At 36.8% G+C, this 26,470-nt stretch overlaps 1 protein-coding gene across 1 annotated transcript in view; it reads left to right on the forward strand.

Annotated features, from left to right (window-relative positions):
* CHMP4C (charged multivesicular body protein 4C) overlaps positions 1–11,409 on the forward strand; it is a 42,796-nt gene extending 31,387 nt beyond the window's left edge. The window contains exons 3-5 of the mRNA XM_006830817.1: positions 739–853; positions 11,005–11,158; positions 11,324–11,409. Coding sequence (XP_006830880.1) covers positions 739–853; positions 11,005–11,158; positions 11,324–11,388 — 334 coding nt within the window. The 3' untranslated portion in view covers positions 11,389–11,409. The remainder of the gene's footprint in view (positions 1–738; positions 854–11,004; positions 11,159–11,323) is intronic.
* Positions 11,410–26,470: the final 15,061 nt, after the last annotated feature.

The following is a 26,470-nucleotide window of genomic DNA, read 5'->3' on the forward strand; positions in this document are numbered from 1 at the left end:
AAGCTGTTGCCAAACAGTGGTTACTTAGAATTGCCATAGGTTCCCTTAGTCATGGTCTTTTGTGGCCCATGGCACTATTTCCTGGTGAGTTGATACACAGCAGCATATATTTAAATTATGCATATGTCCTACTAGACAAAATTTCAAAGTGGGTCTACAAATATTATAATTATAAAATAATATGATTGTTAATGATTTCCAAATACAGTGGCTATTTATGTAATATTTAAAATTGTTGTTGTTAAGTGCCTTCGAGTTGGTTCCGACCCATAGCGACCCTGTACAGGGTTTCCAAGGGTGTAAATCCTTACGTGAGTAGAAAGCCTCATCTTTCTCCCACAGAGCAGCTGGTAGTTTCGAACTGCTGACCTTAAGGTTCGCAGCCCGATTCGTAACCACTACGCTACCAGAGCTATATATGTATATTTGGGATTCTTTCTTTCTTTAAATGCAAATCAGCACGAGGGATTTTTGTTTTCCTGGTGTGGCGCTGTGGGTTAATGCACCAGACTGCAAAGCCATTTGAACTGCAAGGTCAGTGGTTCAAGTTCACCAGCTGCTCCTTGGAAACCCTATACAGGGTAGCTATGGGTCGGAGCCGACTTGACAGCACTTAACAACAACAATAACTTAAGTAACTAAAGATTTATATTAAACTATTTTTCATATGGGATTGTATTTAAATTCATATTTTTAAGTTAAAATTCTAAAATATTTTGACAAAATTTTATTGCCCAGAGATCTGAACAAAATAGATGATTTAATGCAAGAGATCTCAGAGCAACAGGATATTGCCCAAGAAATCTCAGAAGCATTTTCTCAACGGGTTGGATTTGGTGATGACTTTGACGAGGTGAGTAACACAATACAAAGAATGCAATATCTGTGGCTGTTCTAAAGGGCCGTTCTCTTACTTACAGAATTGACTAACAAAATACATTTGTTAGAAATGTACTTTCCTTAAGAGGAAAATGAAGTGTTGGTGCCCCTGATTTAAGGAAAAGATTAATATAGTTTTACAAATAGACTCCTAATTAAGTTTTCAGCTATTAAGGAAAAAAAGCAGCATGAGATTATGGAAAGTTAGTGACTTTTAATGGTTGAAGCCTAAATAGCTCCATTAGGATGAACCAAGTGCTTATACATCTGGGCACAACAAAGCAGATTGCGTCATTCTTCAAGGAAGAGACATCTCATGCTCTATAGCTGTTAAATTAGAGTTTAGGCTGCTTCTGTTTACTACGGAAGCTATGAAACAAAATAAATGGGGAGTGGCATTATTAACACACACATTCCATTTAGATTAATCAGTTCTACAATACAGACTATAATTATAATGGTAATGTTTGCACTGTGAATTTAAATTGCTCTGCTCAAAGCACATACCAGTAGGAGTAATCCATGTTTTAAAACATTTCCAATTATCAGATTAGCATGGCAGAGAATCTGACTTCCTGTTAAGTGTTGTTGTTGTCTAGTCATTTCAGACCCATAGGGTTTCTGAGGAACGGCTGCTGGATTCCTTGAAAACAATCAACAATAGTCTACAAAGATAATATTCTACATTTTACCTTGGTGAGTAGTGACTGGGGTCTTAAAAACTCACGAGCAGCCATCTAAGGTACAACTGTAGGTCTCTCCCTCTCCATAAGAAAGAAGAATAAAGTAAATTGAAGAAACATGGAAAGAATTAGTCCAGTGGACTAGACCATATGAACATAATCTCAAGGGCCCTGAGACCAGAAGAATTAGATGGTTCCCGACTACCACTACCAACTGCTGTGTAAGTGATCACATTAGAAGGTCCTGGATAGAGTGGGAGAAAAATGTGGAACAAAACTCAAATTCATAGAAAAGACAAGGCTTACTGGTCTGATAGAAACTAATGGAACCCCTAGAAATATGGCCCCTAGTCACCCATCAAGTCTGTAAATGAACTTACCTTCATGGCTCAATTTTCAGCCAAACAATAGACAGATCTATAAGAAGAACAGTAACACTAGGGAGGTATTCACACTCTAGAAGAATCAACCATTTGAAATCAAAGGGCAGCATTTACCTAAGGACAAAATTCAGATGAGTTAAAAAACAAAAACAAAAAACAGGAGGAATAGCAATAGAAAGCACAGAGAGGAAGTGAGACAAGTGATATGACAATATGGGGATTGTAACCCGTGAGATGAGACAAGATGTTTATGAATTGTTGAATGGAAAACTGATCTGCTCTGTAAACCTTCACATAATTCACCCTAAAAAGTTAAAAAAGATAATTAGTGAAAAGATTCAAAAGTGGAGGTATGTTTGACCTCGACCTCATAGGAATCACCCCTGAGCTGTTATGTTGATTCTCCTTCCCATTTGTGAAGTTAGAGGAGATCAGATACGATCTATGCCTCCATTTTTACAATTGTATATAGAACAAGCAAGAGAAAGTATTCATGTAATAATTTAGAAAACAATTTTTTAAAATAAATTTTAAAGTATTGATACCACATTATCTAACTATAATATAATAAAGGTTGTTGTTACGTGCCATTGAGTCATCTGACTTATAGCAACCTTGTTAAAGGCTTTCAAAGCTTTCAATCTTCATGGGAGCAGAAAGCCTCATCTTTCTTCTACAGAGTGACTGGTGGACTCCTACTTTATACCTTGTGGTTTGCAGTATAGTGCTTATCTTGTGGAACCACTGCGTTCCCATAATAGAAGTTGTTGTTGCTGTTAATAACTGTCATTGAGCCGTTCCAATTCATAGTCACCCTGATACTGTTTTCAAGGAGTGGCTGGTGAGTTTGAACTGCTGACCTTGCAGTTCAAACGGACCTTGTGGTCCACTGCTTTATCCTAGAGCATCACACTGGGACTCTATAATAAAGGTAGAGATTAATAAAAAGAATATAAGTAAATCTTCCAGTAAGACGGTGGACTAGACACAGACATTACATGGACCCTTTACAACAAAGATGTGAAAGACTAAATAAAACAGACATAGATGAAAATCCTGGAACCCTGAACTTCAGAAGCAAGACTAGAGAAGTGGATTAAGTGTTTGTTTGCTGGGAGGAGAAGCTGACCAGGGACCTGGAGAGAGGGAGACTGACTGGTGAATGGTCAGCCAGATGTGGCAAGACTATTTGCCTCCATTTTCTAACTACAACCACATGAAAAAGGTGAGAGCCTATAAGCACATCAACAAACAGCCATCAATAAGATAGAAATACAAAAACACCACAGTGCTGTAGAGACAATGGACAAATTTAGCTCACAAAATGAAATAAGAGAGAATGGTACAAACAAATGACCAGGATTGCAGTTCCCCCCACCCCCCCCAAAAAAAAGTTTCTGAGGGAAAAAAAGGTAATGGAACTAACTGAAAAATAATTCAAAAGAATTATATTTAGGTACCTTCAAAAGATTGACAGAAAGATGTACAGCAGCAAAGAGAACAGAGGAAAAACTTTAGAAGAATTCACAAAAAAAAACTACAAGAACAAACAGACAAAATAAAGGCAGATTTTGAAACAATATAAAACCTGCTATTAGAAATCTAGGACATTAATACTAGGGTTTCAGAAATGGACAATACATTGATAGGGCAAAGGAGTAGATTTGAAGCAATGGAAGCCAGAATGAGTGAGCTTAAAGAGAAATCACTCAATACTAGTATGCTAGAAGAACAATCAGAAAAAAAGAATGGAAAAATCTGAACAAAACATAAGAGTTATGTGGGACATCATGAAGAAGAAGAATTTATGGGTGATCATAAAGACACAGTAAAAAGGACAGAGAAAATTGTCAGAGTTGTTGGAAGAAAACGCCCCTAACATTATGAAAGACAAGAAGATAAGCTTACAAGAAGCTGAATGAACCCGACAGAATACATCCCAAAAGAAAATTACCAAGACATATCATAATCAAACTTTCCAAAACCAAAGACAAGGAAAAAGAATCCTTAGAGCATCTCAGGAAAAACAAAAATTTACCTATAAAGGAGAACCAATAAGACTAAGCTCTGATTTTCCCACAAAAACTGTACAGGTGAGAAAGCAATGTGCTTGCATACACAAAACTCAGAAAGAAAAAAATTGTCAGCCATGAATAACATACCCAGCAAAGCTGTCCCTTAAATATAACAATGAAATTATGATGTTTCCTGATAAACACAAACTAATGGAATTTTTAGTAACAATCCAACTTTACAAAAGAGTGCTAAAGTTTGCTCTTTGGACTGAGAATCAACAACAGCAGAGAGCAACTTGAGATTAACATACATGACAACAGCACCTAGAAATCAATCCAAATATAGAAGTAGTTTAAGTAAAACAAACCTACGAGACCAACTATAGGGGACCAGAGATATAAATTTATAATGAATTAAACTAAAAATAAAAAAATGGAATAGTATAGGTACAAAACTTCCAAATGGCAAGAGAGGCAAGTGGATTTCAAGATAAAACAGACTGTTTTAAATGTAGAAAAAATTAATAGATTTCATGATGCCCTCAAACAAAATGAATATATCTTCACATGAAAATAAAACAGAGGTAAATCAGAAAGATTTAGTAGACATTAACACAACAGAAATGAAGACAATTAAAAGAAAACCTACAAACAAAAAAACTCAGTGCAGAAAATTATGTGGAACAAAGAAACCAGCAGATCACAAAAACATGCAGCAAATGACAATCAATTTATACCTTTCAATAATTATATTAAATGTAAATGGATTAAATGTACCAGTTGAGAGACAGCAGCAGAATGGATAAGAAAACAGGATCCTTTAGTATGTTGTTTACAGAGACACATCTTACACACAAAACCAGAAATGAACTAAAAATCAAAGGATAGAAAAACTGTATACAGCCAATAGCAGTAAACAGTGAGCAGGAGTGTCAATCACTGATAAAACAGACCTTAAGCAAAAACCAGCATAAAAGACAAAGAAGGATATTATATTATAATTAAGGGTTCAGTTGAACAAGAGGACATAACCATAAATAAATATCTGTGCCCCCCAATGAAAAAGTCTCAAAATACATAAATCAAATTCTAATATACTTGAAGAAATATATAGACAACTCTATAATAATAGTGGTGGTGGTAGTGGTCCTGTGCTGTGGAGTCAGTTCCAACTCATAACAACCCTGTATAGGGTTTCCAAGGCTGTAAACCATTATGGGAGCAGAAAGTCTCATCTGTCTCCTGCATACTGGCTGGTAATTTCGAACTGCTGACCTTAAGGTTAGCAGCCTGACTCATAACAACTATGCTGCCAGAGATAGTAGGAGATATTAATACACCACTTTTGATGAAAGACAGAACAAACTCAACAAAGACACAGAAGAACTGAACAGCACAACCAACCAACTTGACTTCATAGATTTATACAGTGCACTCAACCCAACAATAGCACAATATACATTATTTTCCAGTACACATGGCACATTTTACAGAATAGACCATATGCTAGGCCACAAAGCAAACCTCAGTAAATTTAAAAACATCAAAATACTGAAAAAACATCTTTTCAGGTTACAATACTATAAAATTAGAAATCAACAATAGGAAGTTTAAGGAAAGAATATCAAAATACTTGGAAATTGAGCAACAGTCTGTTTAAAAGCTACTGGATGATAGATCAAATAACAAAAAATGAAATTACAAAATTCCTTGAGTCAAATGAGAATGAAAACACAATTTCCCATGGCACAGCAAAAGCGGTGGTCAGAGAGCAAGTTATAACAATAAAGTCACACATCCAAAACAAAGAACCAAAATCAAAACTTTAAGCATTTCCAACAATTAAAAAAGAGCAGCAAAGTAAGCCTACTGCCACCAGAAGATAAATAATACAGGTTAAAGCAGAAATAAATGTAATAGAAAAAATCAACGAGACAAGAAGTTGGTTCTTAGAAAAGATTAATAAAATCGACAAACCACTGGCAAATCTAACAAGGAGATGAAAGAGAAGCTACAAATAACACAAATAAGAAATGACATGGGTGATGTCACAGCAGAGCCAATGGAAATTAAAAGGATAATAACAAAATACTCTGGTAGCGAAGTGGTTGCAAATCACGCTGCGAACCTTAAGGTCAGCGGTTCGAAACTACCAGCCGCTCCGCTGGAGAAAGATGAGGCTTTCTACTCCCATAAAGATTTACACCCTCGGAAACCCTGTACAGGGTCTCTATGGGTCGGAACCGACTCGACGGCACTTAACAACAACAACAACAACAACAATGATGAATTGTACTACAACAAATTTGAAAACCTAGAAGAAATGGACAAATTTCTAGAAACACATGACCTATTTAAACTAACACAAACTGGAGTAGAAAACTTGAACAGGCCTATAACAAGAGATGTAATTGACAGAGTAACTAAAAACGCCCAATTAAAAAGAGTCCCGTCCCAAATGACTTCACTGGTGAATTCTACCAAACATCCAGAGAAGAGCGGACACTAATTCAACTCAAACAATTCTATAATATAGAAAAGGATGGAAAACTCACAAATTTATTTTATGCAGGAAGGATACTCTGATACCAAAACCAGGCAAAGATATCACTAAAAAACAAAATTGTAGACCAATATTCCTTATGAATATAGAGCTAAACATCCTCAACAAAATCCTAGCAAAAAAAAAAAACAAACAAAACCACTCACTCTTGATAAATAAAAACACTCAACAAAATAGGGATAGCAGGGAAATTCTTCAACATAATTTAGGGCATATATACAAAACCAACAACCAACATCACTCTCAATGGTGAGAAACTGACGTCATTCCCCTTATGAACAGGAACCAGACAAGGATGCCCTCTATCACCACTCCTAAATTAATATTGTTCGTGGAAGTCTTAGCCAGAGATAGAAATACCATGTGACCCAGCAATCCCTCTCCTTGGTATAGATCCTCAAGAAATAAGAGCCATGACAGGAATGGATACATGCCCACCCATGTTCACTAAAGCACTATTCACAATAGCAAAACGATGGAGACAGCCTAAATACACATCTACAGAAGAATCGATAAACTTTGGCACCTACACACAATGGAATCTGATGCAACATTAAAGAATAAATCTATAAAACACATCACAATATTGATGAACCGGGAAGACGTTATGCTGAGTGAAATTACATGAAAGGACAAACATTGATGAGATCATTGTAAAAAATTAAGAAAATATTTTCTTGCTAAATGCACATTGTATGATGGTTACAAGGTGAGTAGAGGGAGAGCTGTGGTAGAGGTAAATACTGTTAATTGATAGCACATGGAATGAATTGCAATCATCATAATGACATGAAGTGTATATTTGTTGAATGTGGGATTGATGATCTGTTCTGTAAACCTTCACTCAATTCACAATAAAAAGTAAAAAATATATATATATATGAATAGAGCCTATGGATTAGAACAGCTGACCTTGCAGTTCACAGCCCATTGCTACCAGGTCTCCATAATATAATAAAGGTTGTTGTTGTTGTTGTTAAGTGCCATCGAGTTGGTTCCAACTCATAGCAACCCTGTACAGAATTTCGCTGGTGGATTTGAACCACTGACCTTGCAGTTCAAACTTACCTTGCAGTCCAGTGCATTATCCTGCAAACCATGCCAGGACTAATAAAGGTAGTTGTTGCTGTTAGATGCCATCGAGTTGGTACTGACGCATAGTGACCCTATGCAGAACAGAATGAAACACTGCCCGATTCTGGTCCAACCTTACAGTTGTTGCCACCCTTGAGACCATTGATGCTGCCACTTTGCCAATCTATCTCGCTGGGGTCTTCCTCTTTTCTCTGACCCTCCACCCTACCAAATATGATATCCTTCTCCAGAAACTGGTCCCACCTGACAATATGTCCAAAGTATGAAAGATGAAGTTTGGCCAACCTGGCGTCCAAGGAGCACTCTGTGCACTTCTTCCAACACAGATCTGTTTGTTCTTTTGGCAACTCATGGCACTTTCAATATTCTCCTCCAACACCATAACTCAAAAGCATCAATTCTTCTATGGTCGGTCTTCCTTATTCACTGTCTAACTTTCGCATGCATATAAGGTTATTGAAAATACCATGGCTTGGGTCAGGCACACCTTAGTCCTCAAGCTGACATCTTTGCTCTTCAACACTTTAAAAAGGTCTTGTGCAGCAGATTTGCCTAATGCAATACATCATTTGATTTCTTGACTTCTGCTTCCATGAGTATTGATAATTGATCCAAGAAGAATGAAGTCCTTGGCAGCATTAATCTTTCCTCTGTTGATAAGGTAGATATTAATAAAAAGCATACACATAAAACCTTTGGGAAAGAAAAAAGAGGAGCCAGAAAATCTTTTAGCTTGCTGGATGTCTGAGACCAGTTGACTTAATAAAATTTGGTTGGCAAAAATTTCCACTCTCTTCCCCCCACAGTGCCATTACCCTCAATTTAAAATATGGTAATTATTTGTTTGTGTTAATACTTTCCAGTTTTAATTATGTTGTTATTGTATTCCATCAATTCCTGGTTCCTTGCTCTTTGCCAATTCCTTCAATGCACCTTGGACTTCTCCTTCAGTATCATTGGCTCATATGCTACCTCTTGAACCAATTTTTTTGGTACAGTGATGTTGTGTATTCCTTCCGTCTTCTTTTGATGCCTTCTGCATCATTCAATTATTTGCCCAGAGACTCCTTCAATAACAAAAGTCGAGGCTTGAATTTTTTCTTCAGTTCTCCAGCTTGTGAAATGCTGAGCATATTCTTCCTTTGTGGTTTTCTGACTCCAGATCTTTACACATACTGTTGTAATATTTGACTTTGTCTTCTTGAGCTGACCTTTGAAGTTTTCTGTTCAGCTCTTATACCTCCTCATTTCTTCCATGTGCTTTAGCATCTCTACATTGGAGAGTAAGTTTCAGTGTCTCTTCTGATATCCATTTTTATTTTTTCCTTCTTTCTTGACTTCTTAATGATTTTTTTTGCTTTCTTCTTGTATGATGTTCTTGATGTTATCCCACAACTCTTCTGGTCTTCAGTCTTTAGTGTTTAGTCTGTTCTTCAGCTGATCTATAAATTCAGGTGGAATATATTCAAGGTCATATTTTGGCTCTTGTGGACTTGTTTTCATTTTCTTCAGCTTCAGTTTGAATTTGCATATTAGCAATTGATGGTCTGTTCCACAATCTGTCTTGGCCTTGTTTTGACTGATGATATAGAGCTTTTCCATCTTCTCTTTCTGCAGATGTAATCAATTTGATTTCTGTGTATTCTATCTGGTGAGGCCCTGTGTATAATCATCTCTTATGCTGTCTAAAGAAGTATTTCAAATGAAGAAATCATTTTTTTTTTTTTGTAGAATTCAATCATGCGATCTCCAGCTTGATTTCTATGACCAAGGCCATATTTTCCAACTCCTTGTTCCCAACCTTTACTTTCCAATCACCAGTGATGATCAATACATCTTGATTGCATGTTTGATCAATTTCAGGTTGAAGAATTCCTAGAATTCTTCTATTTCATCCTCACTGGCTTTAGTGGTTGGTGCATGAATTTGAATAATAATGGCATTAACTGGTCTTCCGTGTAGGTGCATGAATATTATCCTATCACAGACAGCATTGTACCTCATGACTGATCTGGATATGTTCTTTTTGACAATGAATTCAATGCCATTCCTCTTCAATTTGTCATATCCGGTATAGTAAACTGTGTGGTTGCAGATTCAAAATGGCCAATACCAGTTCATTTCAGCTCACAAATGCCACTAAGATACTTGAATTCAGGGATTGTCTATTTCACTTTGTATTCCCTATACAGAGTTCAATACTCGATGAAGAGTGGGCTCTCAATAATTGTTTGTTGAAGGATAGATGATTGATGAAATAAATAATCGACTTGGTTGAATATTAGAGTGTCTAGGTCATTTGTAGACTTCCCGTATGGCACTGTGGATTAATGCACTAGACTGCGAGGTCCATTTGAACTGCAAGATTGGCCTTTCAAACTCACCAGCTGCTCCTTGGAAACCCTTTATAGGGTTGCTATGATTTGGAATTGACTCGACAGCACTTAACAACAACAACAGGTCATTTGTAACCCGTTGACTTCAGAATTTCAATGATGAAAATTTAGTTTTAACTCTAAACCTCTCTCTGAGTGCTTATAAGAACTCATGGGGCCAGTACGATGTGAACTATCAGTCATGTCAAATCTGTCATAGGTAACTTCTGCCCTTAAAGTCTCAAATTCGTCTTGCCTCTAATGTTTAGAACAGAAGATTGTTTAGGATAAATTCATGTTCTCTGGGGTCATAGATAAAAGGGCATGCAGTGCACCTACCTGCAATTGAAAGGTTCTCAAATCAAACTAGAACTCAATTTATATTGGTTTTGGTGATATAAAAGAACCACAGTATTTCCTGTACATTATGCTGTTTATCTGGAGTCCTGGTGTGGTGCTGTAGAATAAACATTGGACTACAACATTGGCAGTTCAAACTCACTAGCTGTTCTTCTGAAACCCTATACAGGGTCACTATGAGTTGGAACTGATCCAAGGCACTTAACAACAACAGCATGCTGTTTATATACCTGGTCCTGTTTAATTTTTAATACTTTAAGCCCAAATAAAAATATTTATTTCTCTTAATGTCATTGAAACTACTTAACAAATTCTTAATTTTCAGTAGGAGAAAAGATACATTGAAAAAGCAACAGGCAGTGTGTAAATTTCCTAGAAACCATGGAGATTATATATTCAGCTAACAGAAATTACTTGCATGACTGTTTACTGAAGTATTATAAGATTAACTACAACAAATTTGCACAACCCAAAATATTCATTTTTTAATCATTGCTCAATGTTGCAAAAAGACTTAGTTTTAGAATAAATATTCCATTTCATTGGGTTCTCACATATCAATTGGGTAGCAGATGTTCTTGTTATTGTGTTTGAGAAAACCTACTTCTTGAAACGTTAACTCCCTAATTCTTCCTTTTTTCCTGTGTTCAGGATGAGTTGATGGCAGAGCTTGAAGAATTAGAGCAGGAGGAATTAAATAAGAAGATGACAAATATTCATCTTCCAAATGTGCCTTCTTCTTCCCTCCCAGCACAGCCAGCTAGACAGCCAGGCATGTCTTCCACTGCACATCGGTCTCGAGCAGGTCTGTTACCCAATTCAACTACCTGTGACCTAAAATAATAGCCAGCTCTTCCCTTATAGCACTTATTTTTGATAAAAAATATAAATTTTTATCCATAATTCATGTTATCTATGTTGAATGTCTGAATGTCACCAGTCACTAATTTGCATCCATTTTATGTTTCAGCTTCATCTAGGAGGACAAATGAAGACGATGATGATATCAAACACTTGACAGCTTGGGCTACTTAAACTAAAATGAAATTTTTTGATGCCTAAATTAATGAGTTGTACATAGTTCATATAAATAAATTGCCAAGTTTAGAATGAACAACAGTACTGCTTTATCTTCACATTGGATCAGTAATTGTAATTTAAAGTTTTAAAAAGGAGTGGTATGTAGACATAGACTCACGGGTGGCAACATCTGGAAGGATCCATCCACACTACAGCAGGAGTCATGTCTACCATGTTTACAACTGTATTTCCAGTATTGCAAATGCATGCATGTATTGTATATACAAGTATAGATATTTGTACTCATTATATTTCTGTTGAAAGAAAACTGAATTCTACTAACAACAGTTTGTAAGCCATTTAAGAGTGGTATCTTTAGGATAGCAGGGCAAAATAACTTTCTTTTTGAAGTGAATACAAGTTTACTGTGCTTATCCATTTTAGGAGAGTTGCGGGATATGACAAATGTCAATACATAATGTCTCTGTGAAGAGAGACTTCTCGTACAGTAGTCTTGTGTGCATCTATACATAGTTGCACTTGAGTTTTTGCAGTTTAAAATCTTAAAGGAGCTTTAATTGACATTTATTATGCCAATTAAACTTGAAATGGGGCAATGGATGCATTTTCCAAAATGTCTGAGAACACTAACAGCTTACACTGCTGAGTGAGAATCTCCTGGGTGTAATTTAGCCACTTAGGGAGCTGCGTTAACACTCCCAGGCCATTATGGGGCTGTTATGGCTTCAGCGCACTAAATGTGTGAGTGTATACGCATTCTTTCTTTTCTGTTTTGTATTTTCTTGTACATTGATTTACACTTTGAAGAACATTCCTTGTAAAGATATAAAAATATAGACAATTAAAAGTGTATCTTGAATGCAGTTTTGACCACAGTTATGCAAAATTTGAAAAGTACTTATGTACTGCCCTAATTCCTAGTGAGGTGCTGTGAATTAATGCGCTGGACTTCAGAGTTGGTTTGAACTGAAAGGTCGGTGGTTCATGCTCACCAGCTGCTCCTTGGAAACTCTATACAGGGTCGCTATGAGTTGGAACTTACTCAATGGCACTTAACAACAACAAATATATCAAGTACTACGGTTCAAGCTCACCAGCTGCTCCTTGGAAACCCTATACAGGGTCACTATGGGTCAGAATCGGCACCTAGCAACAACATGTAAAGACAGGAGTCCTGGTGTGGTGCTGGATGGCAAAGTAAGTTTCAACTGCAAGGTCGGTGGTTCAAACTCACCAGTCGCTCCTTGGAAATCCTATATATGGTTGCTGTGAGTCAGAACTCACAGGCACTTAACAATAACAACAAAATGTAGACAAGTAGCATTATATAAAGTGTTCTAGTATTTTCTACGTTTTCTTAGTACCATGTTGTTATTGTTGTTAAGTGCTGTTGAGTTGGATCAAATTCATAGTAACACTGTATAGGTTTCCAAGGAGTGGTTGGTGAGTTTGAACTGCTGACCTCACAGTTAGCAGCCCAGTGCTTACCTTACAATGCCACATCAGGACTCCACTTAGCAACATAGTGGAATGAAGAGAGCAATAAACCTGGGAGGAGGAGACCTGGATTCCAGTCCCTGTTCTGCCACTATAACACAATATGACTTCAGGCATGCCACACACTCTGAGCCTTTGCTTTCTCAATGGAAAATTGAAGGATTCGATTAGATGAACTCTGAAGGTTCCATTCTGCCACAGAACTTTTGCTTATGCTATTCTCCTTGGCATTCTTCCCACCCCTCATAACACACAGAACACTTCTTATGTAGTCTTTACATTTTAATTCAAATGTCCTTTCTTTTGTGAATCTTTACCTGATTACCCCAACTCTTTATCTTTTGGGACCTGATGAATAACAGGAACCAGATTTACCTTCCTACCTTCAAACAACTATAAAAATGGACCAAACTCAGATATGCAACAACAGTTTCCAGATATTGAACCACAGAGAGTGCTTTCCTAATGATTCCTGAGAGACGGGGAAACAAGGAAGTGAGTCCTTCAAGTGCTCTGGTTTACTGCCTGCCCAGTAGGGAAACCCAATCAGAGCCTGGGACTCTTGCTGAGTTCAAGAACATTTGTGTGGAAGAGTCCTAGAATTAAGCATGCTGCAGAGAGAAAAAAAGTCTGGAGAATTGTAGAGGGGTCCCCTCAGGTCTTTAGCTGAGAACTGATCTGCCTCCATATGTGAGGGAAGTACAGAAACTGGGAAGAAGCACCAGAAAGAAACGGGCAGAACAATTCCCCAGAGATTACATGGGACCAGAAACAGTGTTCTTACCAGCCAGAGTGGAAAGACCTACTCCATAGGATATTGCTTTGAGTCCACAGGAGAGTATTTCCTCTGTTGGGGTGTAAATTTATGCCCAGATTGAATACTGCTGTGGACTAATCCTAAAAAATTTAAAAACAAAAAATGATTTCAAGTAACTTAACGGTATTATAGAACAAAGCCCCAACCTTTTAGTGGAATATAAAACAATGAAATGCAAGCAGAAACAGCAATAACAAAATACTAGTACCCAATGACACAAAACTCACAAAGTCTGGATCCAATAAACGTTTTTTTTCAGATATTCAAAAAAGCAGGAAAACACAACTTATAACCAGAAGAAAAATTAACTAATAGAAGTGGACTCAGAAATGACATAAATGATAGAATTTGAGCACAAGTCTTTTAAAATAGCCTACAATCTGGGCTATTAACCACAAGATCAGCAGTTCCAATCTGTGGGAGAAAGATGAGACTTTCTGCTCCCGTAAAGATTTACAACTTCAGAAACCCAGTATAGGGTCATTATGAATTGGAACCGACTCAATGGCACATCACCACTACCACCATTATGAATATCTTCCATATGTTCAAGAACATAGAAGAAAACATTATCATGGTGCAGAGAGAAATAGAAGATATTTGAAAAGAACCAACTATAAATATTACATATGAAAAACACACTATCTGAAATTAGAAAATTTAATACAGGTGAAGGAATTAATAGGCGCATTAGTAGTGTAATAGTCAACACTTGATTACTAACTGAAACGTCAGCTATTTGCACACACCTGCTGCTCAGCAGGAGAAAGATGCGGCAGTCTGCTTCTTTAAAGATTACAATCTTGGAAACCCTAAGGGGACAGTTCTACTCATTTGCTATGGACTAAACACTGTATCAGTTAGATTAATGAATTTGAAACTATTCTAACTGAAACACAGAAAAAAAGACTCAAAAAACAAAACAGGGCAAAAATATCTCAGTAGAACAAAAGTGAACTGTGGGACCGTGTTAAGCAGCCATACATACAGACACTAAGCATGGGAGGAGGAAAGAGCTTCAAAAAGTTCATGAAAAAATGGAATTGAAATATGATAGAATTTTCCACGAGGTTTTTAAAAGCCCATCCTGGATTTGTAGTGCCCAGACAGATTGGCTAGATAGGTTGAATAAAGTGCTTTAGGAGAAGAAACAAGACAGAAAAAAATGTTTTTGTTTAAAAATAATGGGTAAAATTTCCAAAATTGATGAGTACTCTAAATCATCAGAGCATGGTGGTTCCATAGGATAAGTACTGGACTATAAGTCACAAGGTTGGCAGTTTGAGTCCACTATCTGCTATGTCAGAGAACGATGAGGCTTTTTATTCCTGTAAAAGATTTAAAGCCTTAGAAACCTTGTACAGGGTTACTATGAGTCAAAACTGACTTCACAGACTTTACAACAACAACAATCAATACACATTTTATTGGAGCTCCACAATCATCAAGCAGAATTAAAAAAAAAAATCTTTCAATAACAAAAGATATAGTGGAGTGTTGAAGTGTCAAAACAAAAATACTCAAGTGAATAAGGTGTGAGAGTTCCTTGAATCTCTCCCTGCCCTGCTAGTTCAGCTAGACCTGTGAGGCCACAACAATGTCCATTAACCACATTAAAATGAATGGGACCAGAAATATGGTTAGGAAAACAATGTAGACTTTCTCAGTAATTTCTTTTGTTGATTGCATGTTGATATTATTTTGGATATATTGAGTTAACTCAAATGTATTATTAAAATGTATTTCATTTATTTTTCACTTTCTTTTTTAAGTGACTCCTGGAACATTTAAAATTATATATGATGATAAGTCAAAAATGTATTGCTGTAAAATCTTGTTGTTAGGTGCCATTGAGTCTGTTCCGACTCATAGTGTCCCTGTGCACGACAGAACAAGACACTATCTGGTCCTCGGTCATCCTCACAATTGTTACATTTGAGTCCATTGTTGTTGCCTCTGCATCAAACCACCTTGTTGGGGGCTTCCTCTTTTTCTCTGACACTCCCCTTTACCAAGCATGATGTCCTTCAGGGACTGGTCCCTCCTGATAATGTGTCCAACGATGTGGTCTTGTTATCCTTGATTCTAAGGAACATTCTTCCAAGACAGATAACGTTTATTCTTTTGGTAGTTCCTGGTGCTTTTAATATTCTTCTCCACCACCATAATTCAAATGCATAGATTCTTTTATAGTCTTTGTTATTCATTGCCCAACTTTCACATAGAAAATGAGGCTATTGGGATTACTATAGTTTGATTTAGACACTTCTTAGTTATCAAACTGATGTTTGCCCTTTAACATTTTAAGGAAGTGTTTTGCAGCAGATTTGCCTAGTGCACGTCATTTAATTCCTTGACTGCTGCTTACCTGAGTGTGGATTGTGGATCAAAGAAAAATTAAGCCTTTGACAATTTTGACTTTTTCTCCATTTATCATGATGTTATTTACTGGTCCAATTATGACGATTTTCATTTTCCTTGCCTCAATGCAGGTGAAATCCATACTGAAGGCTCTATCTTTGATCTTCATCAATATTTTAAGTCCTCTTCACATCCAGCAAGTAAGGTGGTATCATCTGCATATTGCAGGTTGTTAGTCATCCTCTAATCCTGATGCCAAGGTTCTTCTTCATATAATCTATCTTCTCTGACTATTTGCTCAGCACACAAACTGAATAAGTATGGTGAAAGGTTATAACCATGGCACACAAGTTTTCTGTTTTAAAACCATTCAGTATCTACCTTTTCTAACAATTGCTTATTGGTCTATGTACAGATTCCTCAGGAGCACAATGAAGTGTTCTGAAATTCCCATATTTTGCTATGCTAACCACAGTTTGTTAGGATCCACACAGACAAATGCCTTTGTGTAGTCAATAAAGTACAAGTAAACATCTGGTATTCTCTGCTTCCAGCCAAGATCCATCTTACTTCAGTAAGGATATCCCTAGCTACACATCCTCTAATGAATCTGGCTGAAACTTACGGTAGTTCCCTATTGATGTATTGTTTTTAAATTAACTTTAGCAAATTTTACTTGCATGTAATATTGATGTTATTGTTAGATGTTGTCCACATTCCATTAGGTCACTTCTCTTTGGAGTGGGAACAAATATGAATCTCTTTCAACTGATTGACTAGGTATCTGTCGTCCAAATTCCTTGGCATAGATGAGTGAGTGCCTCCAATGCTGCATTAGTTTGTTGAAAGATTTCAGTTTGTATTCTGTCAATTCCTAGAGCCTTGTTTTTCACCAATGCCTTCAGTGCTGTTTGGACATTTTTGTTTAGTGCCATCAATTTTTGATCATATGCTACTTCCTGAAATGATTTAACATCAACTATTTCTTTTTGGTACAATGATTCAGTGTATTCCCTCCAATTTTATTTTATTTTTTTAATGCTTTCTGCATCATTCAATATTTTCCCAATAGAATCCTTCAACATTTCAAATCAAGGTTTGAATATTTTCTTCAGTTCTTTCATTTTGAGCAATGCTGAGCATGTTATTCTCTTTTGGTTTTCTAACTCCAGGTCTTTGCACACTTCATTATAATACTTTATCTTCTTGGGTGGCCTTTTGAAGACTTCGGTTCAGCTCTCTTAGTTCCTCATTTCTTCCATTTGTTTTAGTTTCTTTATGCTCAAGAGTAAGTTTCAGAGTCTTTTCTGGTAGCCATTTTATTTATTTTTCTTCTTTCCTGTCTTTGCTTTCTTCCTGTATTATGTTCTTAATGTCATATAATAACTCTTCTGGTCTTTGGTCATTAGTTCCTAATGCATAAAATCTCTTCTTGAGGTGATCTCTAAATTCAGTTGAGATATATCCAAGGTCATATTTTGGCTCTCATGGACTTGATTTAATTTTCTTCAGCTTCTGCCTGAGCAGATGGGTCACATGGTCTTGTTTTGGCTGATGATATTGAGCTTCTCCATGTCTCTTTCCACAAATGTAGTCAACTTGTTTCCTGTGTATTCCATCTGGTGAGGTTCACAGGCATAGTCACCTTGTATGTTGTTGAAAAATGGTGCTTGCAATAAATAAGTCACTGGTCTTGCAAAATGTTATCATGTGATCTCCAGCATAATTTCCATCACCAAGATCATAGTTTCCAACTACTGATCCTTCCTCTTTGCTTCCAACTTTTCGTTCCAAGTACCAACAATTATCAATGTATTTTGATTGCATGTTTGATCTATTTCAAACTAAAGAAGTTGGTAGAATACTTTAATTTCATCATCACTGACTTTAGTGGATGATGTATAAATTTGAATAATAGTGAAAATTAACTCATTTTCTTTGTAAGCATGTGGGTATTATACCATCACAGATATGTCTTGAATTGCTCTTTTTAATGATAAATTTAACTCTTTTTTGCTTCAGTTTTATGTTCCCGGCATAGTAAGCCATATAGCTGTCTGATTCAGAATGGCTAATATTAGTCAAATTCAGCTCACTAATGCCTAGGATATCTATCTTCATGCGTTCCATTTAATTTTTGACAACTTCCAATTTCTTAGAGTCATACTTCATACATATTTGATTATAGATTTGATTACTACTGGCTATTTGCTATTGCTTATTATTTTGAGTGTGCTCCAGGAGCATATGAAGGTCTTGAATGCTTTACTCTCTTCATGCCATTACAGTCAATTCTACTTTGAGGATGCAACTCTTTCCAAGTCGCATTTTCAGTGTCTTACAACATGAGGAGCTCATCTTCTGGCACTATATCAGATAATGTTGTGCTGCTAGTCATAATGTTTTCAATGACTAATCATTCAGAAGTGGACCATGTCCTAGTCTGTCTTAGTCTGGAAGTTTCATGGAAACCTGTCCACCATGGGTGTCCCTGCTGGTGTTTAAAATACCAGTGGTATCGCTTCCGGCATCACAGCAATGCTCAAGCCACTACAGAACAATAAACTAACAGACAAGTAGTGTACAAAATCATAGGAAGTTTTACTAAACAAAAATGTCAACATTTGAAGCTATTGTTTCTTCACATATTCTCCATCTATATCTATACACTTCCAAAGGCATAGTTTACATCTCTCTAAGTCTTCCCTGAGGAAATCTGCACTCTGATCTAAGGCATATTAAAACAGCAATTTTGACATCCTTGAGGAACTCAAATTATGTTCCTTTTTATTGTTCTTTGAGTTTTGGGACCAAAGCCAAGTTTGAAGGGCAAGATAAGGGTAGGAGAATTGATGCTGCAAGGTTTCTCAGCAGAATTCTCATAGGACAAACTTTGCTATTCTCAAAATTTGGGCAAATACATTGTCATGATGGAAAAAAAATTCCTTGGCACAACTTTTCTAATCTTTTTCTCATCAATGTAGTTTTCAGTTTTCTTCTAACTTCCTCCTAATAAGTCCCATCATCCTCCTGTGCCTTTTGAGAAAACTGATGATCAGGTTTATCCCTATAGAATAAAGTTTTTAAAAACACAGTTGTTGTAGTTCTAACTGCACTGATTTGTCTGCCTTGAATAGAACTGGCAAAACAAATTCCCTTGGAAGCTACTCTTATGATTGGACCTTGCTCTTTGTATCATACTGAGAAATCCAAGACTTGTCCCTAGTTACTATTCATTCATTACATAAGATCATCTTCATTTGCTTCGATCTTGCTTAAAAGATCAACGCTAATCTTTGTTCAACGCTTTTGGCATCCAATGAATCAACAACTTTCTGAGGACAAGATGTTCACTTAAAATTGAAAATGTGGAACCATGTGAAATTACAACTTCAGTAGCTATCACATCAATGTTATACAGTCTTATCACGTTGTTTTAATTAGTTTTTAAACTTTAGCCACAGTTTCTTCATTTGTTGAAGTTGATGGTCTTCCTTCTCTTGATTGATCTTTGAGGTATTCCAAATCTTTCTTAAAACACTTGACCTATCTAAAAACTTTTGTGTAATGTGAAACAGTATTCCTGTAAACAAACTTGTTACGTAAATTCAAAAGATGTCCACTTGAGTTTTGTTCAAAATTGTATGCTGTTTGTTGTTAAGTGTTGTTGAGTCAGTTCCAACTCATTCCAAACATTGTGTAGGGTTACTAAGGATGTAAATCTTTGTAGGAGCAGAAAGCCTCGTCTTTCACTCATAAACTGAATATTAGCCGTGACCTAAAAATAATTTTTTTCCATGACACAAAAAATATTCTTGTTTTGAAGTCACCCTGATGAGACTAACAAGTATATTACTCACTAAGCACAGAGTCATGTTTAAACATGCTTTGTTTGTTTGGAATAAACTTGTGTATGTAGGAACTAGACAAAAAGCAGTACGTTTTTACTTATCCTTGTATTCCTATTGGCTAGTGCTGGGCAAGGCCAACTCCTTATTCAATGCATGCATATATATGATGATGTATGATCTGAAGTATTAGACTGTCGCAATGCTAAAAATTAAATTGTACAAAAGGTGTTATTTTAATCTGAAAAGAAATTTAAAATACTTTGAGCTAGTCGTAATTCTCCCCCTTTATTGGCAATACGAAAAGAATTCAACAAATGAGAACAAAGTTGTAAATGTAAATCATCCTTAAATTGAAGAGGTATTAAAAAAGAATAAGAGTATTAATAAATTATCAAAAGTTGTTTCTAGCAAGTCATCATGAAAATAAGGAAACTTATTTGAGAGCTGTAAATTCTGGAAAGCTTGCTGACAATTGGACATCAGTTTCCATTTTGTATTTTAAAATAAAACATTGTCCTATGTATCAGTTAGGGGTTGTTCTATTTTTTCTCTTTTTCCTTTCTGGTTGTAAGAAATATATTCAAGCTAACTTAATAGACAAACTTTGATTTATAGGAAGTGATTTTGGTAGCTCTCAGAGTCACAGGAAATGCTGAAAATGCGATTTTTGGAAGTATCGAAACTAAGGAGCCTCTGAGTAAACAAGATCTAAGGGGTTCCTTCTGAACAACCAGTTGTACATAAAGCAGACTACCATCATTCTGAGCAAGCTCTCTTTCTGCTCTAGAGTCAAACTCCAGAGCCATATAGCACTTGATTGGTCCAGCTGGTAAAAGTGACTACTTTTGGCACCAGCTAACTGAAACCCCATGAACTGAGAGGTAAGAAAGGGAGTTTCCAAAGCATAACAAAGGTGCTCCTCCATGAAGATGATAGAATTGATGTTGGTAATTTGAACACAGCAGATATCTACTCAATTGAAAATAATTAAGTCTGAACTAAAGCATTTTCTTATTCTTGGCAAACATTGACTTTAAGCACTGATTATTTAGTGGAAATTGAAGTAGCAAATGGTTTATGTGCTGCAATGGTGTGCGTCTAACTAAAACAAATTGGTTAATGCATCAAAGTTAGCAATCCTAGCAAGATGAAAGGAAAAGAAAATACCCAGAAAAGCTAGGACCAATAAGGCTATCATAGTATCATTACATTACAGCCCCAAGGACAAACTGAGGAAATGTTAGTCAATTTTGGTTTCATCTCTCTGCTTCCTTTCTTTCCATCTCCTTAATTTAAGACAGATATTAATTTTTCTGTTATAGAAAGTATTTCTTAAAATAACCAACATCCTCTTCTAACTTCAAGTTCACATTGCTGTAATTTGTTTCTCAGCTCAGCCAGAGTTATATTGAATTATTTACAAGGCAACTGAGCTATTTTTGAGAAGAAAAAGACTTAGTATACATTAAAGTATACTTTAATGTATACTTTCTAAACAAGGCAAGGCAATGGAGTTGTTATTTAGAAATATATAGACACCAAGCAAGTAATCAATGACTGATTATGAATGATTCTCCTGAACATTTTCAGTATCCACAGGCTTTTAAAGATTGTTGTTAAGTGCCATCGAGTCAGTTCCAACCCATAATGACCCTGTATAGTGTTTCCAAGAAAAGACTTGTGGTTTTGAACCGCCAACCTTGTGGTTAACAGTCCAATACTATCCTACAGTGCCATATCAGGATTCTATTGGAGGTTATACATGCATTACTATTTATGATATTGTTGTTGTTGTTAAGTGCCATTGAGTCAATTCCAACTCATAGCAACCCTGCATGGGATTTTGGAGGCTGTATATCTTTTCGAGAGCAGAAAGCCTCACCTTTCTTCTACGGAGCAGCAGGTGGACTTGAACTACTGACCTTGTTTTTGAAGTCCACTGCTTATCTTACAGAGCCACTGCACTTCCTTTATTTATAATATGGTGGTAATGTTAGTTAGGTACTAAGGAGTCAGTTCTGACTCTTCGCAACCCTGTAAAGGGTTTCTGAGGCTGTAAATCTTTATAGGAGCAGAAAGTTTCATCTTTCTTTAATGGAACAGCTGGTAGTTTCAAACTTCTGACCTTGAGGTTAGCAGCCCAACTTGTAACCGCTACGCTATCAGAGAGTCTTTATTTATGATAGAAGGAGGATTAAATGTCATATTTGAACAACCAGAAAAACAAACAAACAAACAAACTACCAATGACAGCAACAAAAACCCTCCAGTTTAGACTTCTGTTTGGAACAGTCCCAAAAAGAATTGGTAGATTTTCAACCATTTCAGGAGGTATCATATAACTAAGAGATGATGGTATTGAAGAAAGGGGTCCACGTGGCACTGAAGGCACTGATAAAAAACAAGGCTCTAGGGACTGACAAAATACCAATGGAAATGTTTAATGAGCTGATGCAGTGCCGGAAGCACCCACTATTGTATGCCCCAAAATTTGGAAAACAGCTACCTGGTGAAATTATTTGACAAGACCCATATTTGTGCACATTCCAAAGAAAGATGACCTAAGAAAATGCAAAAATAATCAGACAGTATCATACAAGTAAAAAAATTTTAAAGATAATTTTAAAATAATTGCAGCAGCACATGGATAGGAAGCTACCTGCTCAAGCTGGATTCAAAGAAGATGTGTAATGAGGTATATCATTGAGGAAGTCAGATAGATCGTGACTGAAGGCAGAGAATACCAGCAAGATGTTTCCTTGTGCATTGTTGACTATACAAAGGCATTTGACTGTGTGAATCACAAGCTATGGATAGCATTGTGAAGAATGGGAATTCCAGAACACTTTTGTGCTCATGAGGAATGTACATACATGAAGAGGCAGTCATTAGGACAGAACAAGGGAATACTGAAAGGTTTAAAATCAGGCAATGTATGTACCAGGTTTGTAACCTTTCCTCATACTTATTCAATCTGTATTCTGAGCAAATAATCTTAGTAGATGGATTCTATGAAGATGACCGTCACATCAGGATTGGAGGAAGACTCATGAATAGCCTGTGATATACAAATAGCACAAGTTTGCAGCCTGGAAACCCAGAAGACTTGAAATACAGGTCTCAGTATGGATTTGTGCACATTCCAAAGAAAGATGACCTAAGAAAATGCAAATATAAAGAATGCAAAAATCCTCACAACTGGACCAATAACTAATATCATGGTAAATAAAAGATTGAAGTTGTCAAAGATTTCATTTCATTTGGATACACAATCAATACTCATAGAAACAGCAGTCAAGGAATCAACACATTTCAGTAGGCAAATCTGCAGCAAAAGACCTTTTTAAAGTGTCAAAAAGCCAAGACGTCCCTTTGAGTACTAAGGGGTGCCTGATTGATGTCTAGATATTTTCAATCTTCGCAAATGCATGTGAAGGTTAGACAATGACTAAGAAAGCCCTAAGAAGAACTGATGCATTTGAATTAGGGTGTTGGTGAAGAATACTGAAAGTGCCATGGAATACCAGAAGCACGGACAATCTGCTTTAGAAGAAGCATGACCAGATTGCTCCTTAGAAGCAAGGATGACTAGACTGTGTGCCACATACTATGGACATGTCATCAAGAAGGACCAGTCCTGGAGAATGACATCGTGCTTGGTCAAGGGTCAGTGAAAAAGAGAAAGGACCACCCCACCCCCCCGAAAAAAAAAAAAAAAAGATAGATTGACATATTTGTAGCAACAATAGATGGTGCAGGATTGGGCAGAGTTTTGTTTTGTTGCACATTGGGTCATTATGAGTTCACAACAACCACACTGGGAGCAGGGGGAGGTAATCTACACAAGAGGAGCTTCAAAAAGTTTGTGAGAAAATTTCATTCTCTTTCAGTTCCATTTTTCCAAGAACTGTTTGAAGAAACCTTGCATCCGGTAGGTTATTTCTATTATATGCAACCTATATTAAATATGTAGGTATATAAAAAAAAGGAGCTCTAGTAGAAAAGGAGCTCTGGTAGCGTAGCGGCTATGAATTGGGCTGTGAACCGCAAGGTCAGCAGTTCGAAACTACCAGCTGTTCTGCGGGAGAAAGATGAGGCTCTCTGCTCCTGTAAAGATTTACAGCCTCAGAAACCCTGTACAGGGTCACTATGAGTCGGAACTGACTCCATGGTACACAACAACAACAACATGCTTAGGTAAAATTCTATATACTCTCTCAAGGAGTCCTGGTTGTACAATGGTTAAATGCTCAGCTGCTAACTAAAAGGTTAGAGGTTCAAACCCACTAGTTGCTCTGTGGGAGAAAGATGTGACATTCTGCCTTCATTAAGATGACAACCTCGGCAACCCTGTGGAATGGTTCTACTCTGTTCTCTACAGTCACCATGAGTCTGAAGAGGTTCATTATGAGTTGGAATGGATTCAGTGGCAATGGGTTATAGTATCATTTACTAGCTCCACCAAACTAAACAGAGCTCTTAAATTTTCCATGTCTCAAGAAATTTTCTAATAGAGGATAAGGATTTTTGCAAGGCACATACTAATAAAGTATTGGAGGGTACATGGATTAAAGGAAGGGAGGAATCAAAGGGTAGAATGGTGGTAAGAGAGCACCAGGGAGAGAAAGATTTTTTTTTTAACTTTTTATTGTGAATTGAGTGAAGGTTTACAGACAAGATCATCAACTTTGCATTCAACAAAGCATACATCTTGTTTCATCTCAATGATTGCAATCCCCTCCATACAACAACAGTGATCCTGCTTCCTCCCTGTGATACCTATTTGCATTCCACCCACCTTCCCATCCCTTCTCAACTTTGTCTTTTGCTAAATGTTACTCTTTTGTTTTTGAACAACTGATCATTCCATGGTGAGCGTCCCTAACTACTGGTATTGTTCCCCACTATAAACCTATCTTCTGCTTGGCTGAAAATTGGGTACAAGGGTGAATTCCTTTCCAGACTTGCAGGGTGGTTGAGGGCCATAGTCTTAGGATCCTTCAGTCTCTTTCTGACCAGTGAACACTGTCATTTACATATATTATTATTAAACAATTTTGAGTTCTTGCTCCCGTTTTCTTCCTCTCTATCTGGGGCCCTGTGATACCCTTTCAGAGTGGTTGGTAGTGGAAGCTGGGCACCATCTAGTTCTTCTGGTCTCAGAGTCCTGGAGACTGATGTTCACAGGTTCCATTGGACTAATAGATTCCAAGTAATAGAAAAAATTTTAAAAGTAGTTTGTACAGGTGGAAAATTCTAGAGAGCAGAAATGATATCTAAAAGGGATTAAAGGATGGATTCTATATAAAGTGATGTGTAAACATTCTTTCTCTGCACCTTTCTAGAATCTAGAAGCACATTTGACAGGATTCTTTAAAGTTTTAGTCAGACTCTTGTTTCCTTGAATGTGATCTATTTTAAGTTTGTCCTGTGTGGGAAATAAGAATTAAGTTTGGTTTCAATTTCTTGAAATTATTCATTTGTTCATGTAGTCAGTCACCAAAGACTATTTGTTGACAAGCACTGTGAACTTAAGACACAGATCATGTTCTTAGATAGTCCATAGTCTAGCTGTTTGAATCTGGGCAGATTTCTTAATCTCTCTCAGGCATGAATTCTTTAATGACATAATAGGAATATTATTTTACTGTCATTGTATTGTCATGAGAATTAGATGGGAATATGAATGTAAAAGGAGTCCTGGTGTGTGTGATGCTGTGGGATAAAGCACTAGACTGAAAGGTCAGTTTTAGCCTGGAGGTTAGTGGTTCAAACCCACCAACTGCTCATCAGAAACCCTATACAGGGTCGCTGTGTGAATCAGAACTGACTGGATGGCACTTACTTAACAACAAACAACAACATGCATGTAGATCTGGTGCGGTACCTGGTACAGAGTTTGTTGTAGTTGTTAAGTGCTGTTGAGTCGATTCCGACTCATAGCTATCCTGTATAGAGTACAAGGATTTCTGGTGTGGTGTTGCCCGTTAATGAGCTGGACTGCAAAGTCAGTTTGAACTGTAAGGTAGGTGGTTCAAGCTCACCAGTCACTCTTCAGAAACCTGTACAATGTCACTATGGGTCAGAACTGACTCGATGGCACTTAACAACAACAACATAGTGTACAAAGTTAGTGCTTAATAAATGCTTCTTTCCTGCTGTCGTCTATCCTCAAGCAACAAAGGTACTTTAAATACCAATTATAACTCTCTGCCATCTGCTTTCTATATGCCAACTAGGTGCACATGGCTTGATGCAAAATCATTACCTTCCCAAAACATGGCTCTGAAGTATGAATATGACCAAGGTTTTAAAATGACCAAGCAGTTCCCATTGAGTCAACTGTCACCCTGGCAACCTCATGTGTGTCAGTTAGTGCTGTGCTCCCCACCAGGGTTTTCAGTGAGTGAGTTTTTAGAAGTAGATTACCAGACCTCTCTTCTAATGATCGCATGGGTGAACTCACACTTGCAATTTTTATTAGAAGGCAAGTTTATTAACCATTTTTGTCACCCAGCATTGTTGTTGTTAGGTGCCATCAAGTCGGTAA

This window comes from Chrysochloris asiatica, unplaced genomic scaffold, assembly GCF_000296735.1.
Source record: "Chrysochloris asiatica unplaced genomic scaffold, ChrAsi1.0 scaffold00001, whole genome shotgun sequence".
In the NCBI taxonomy this organism is placed as follows: domain Eukaryota; kingdom Metazoa; phylum Chordata; class Mammalia; order Afrosoricida; family Chrysochloridae; genus Chrysochloris; species Chrysochloris asiatica.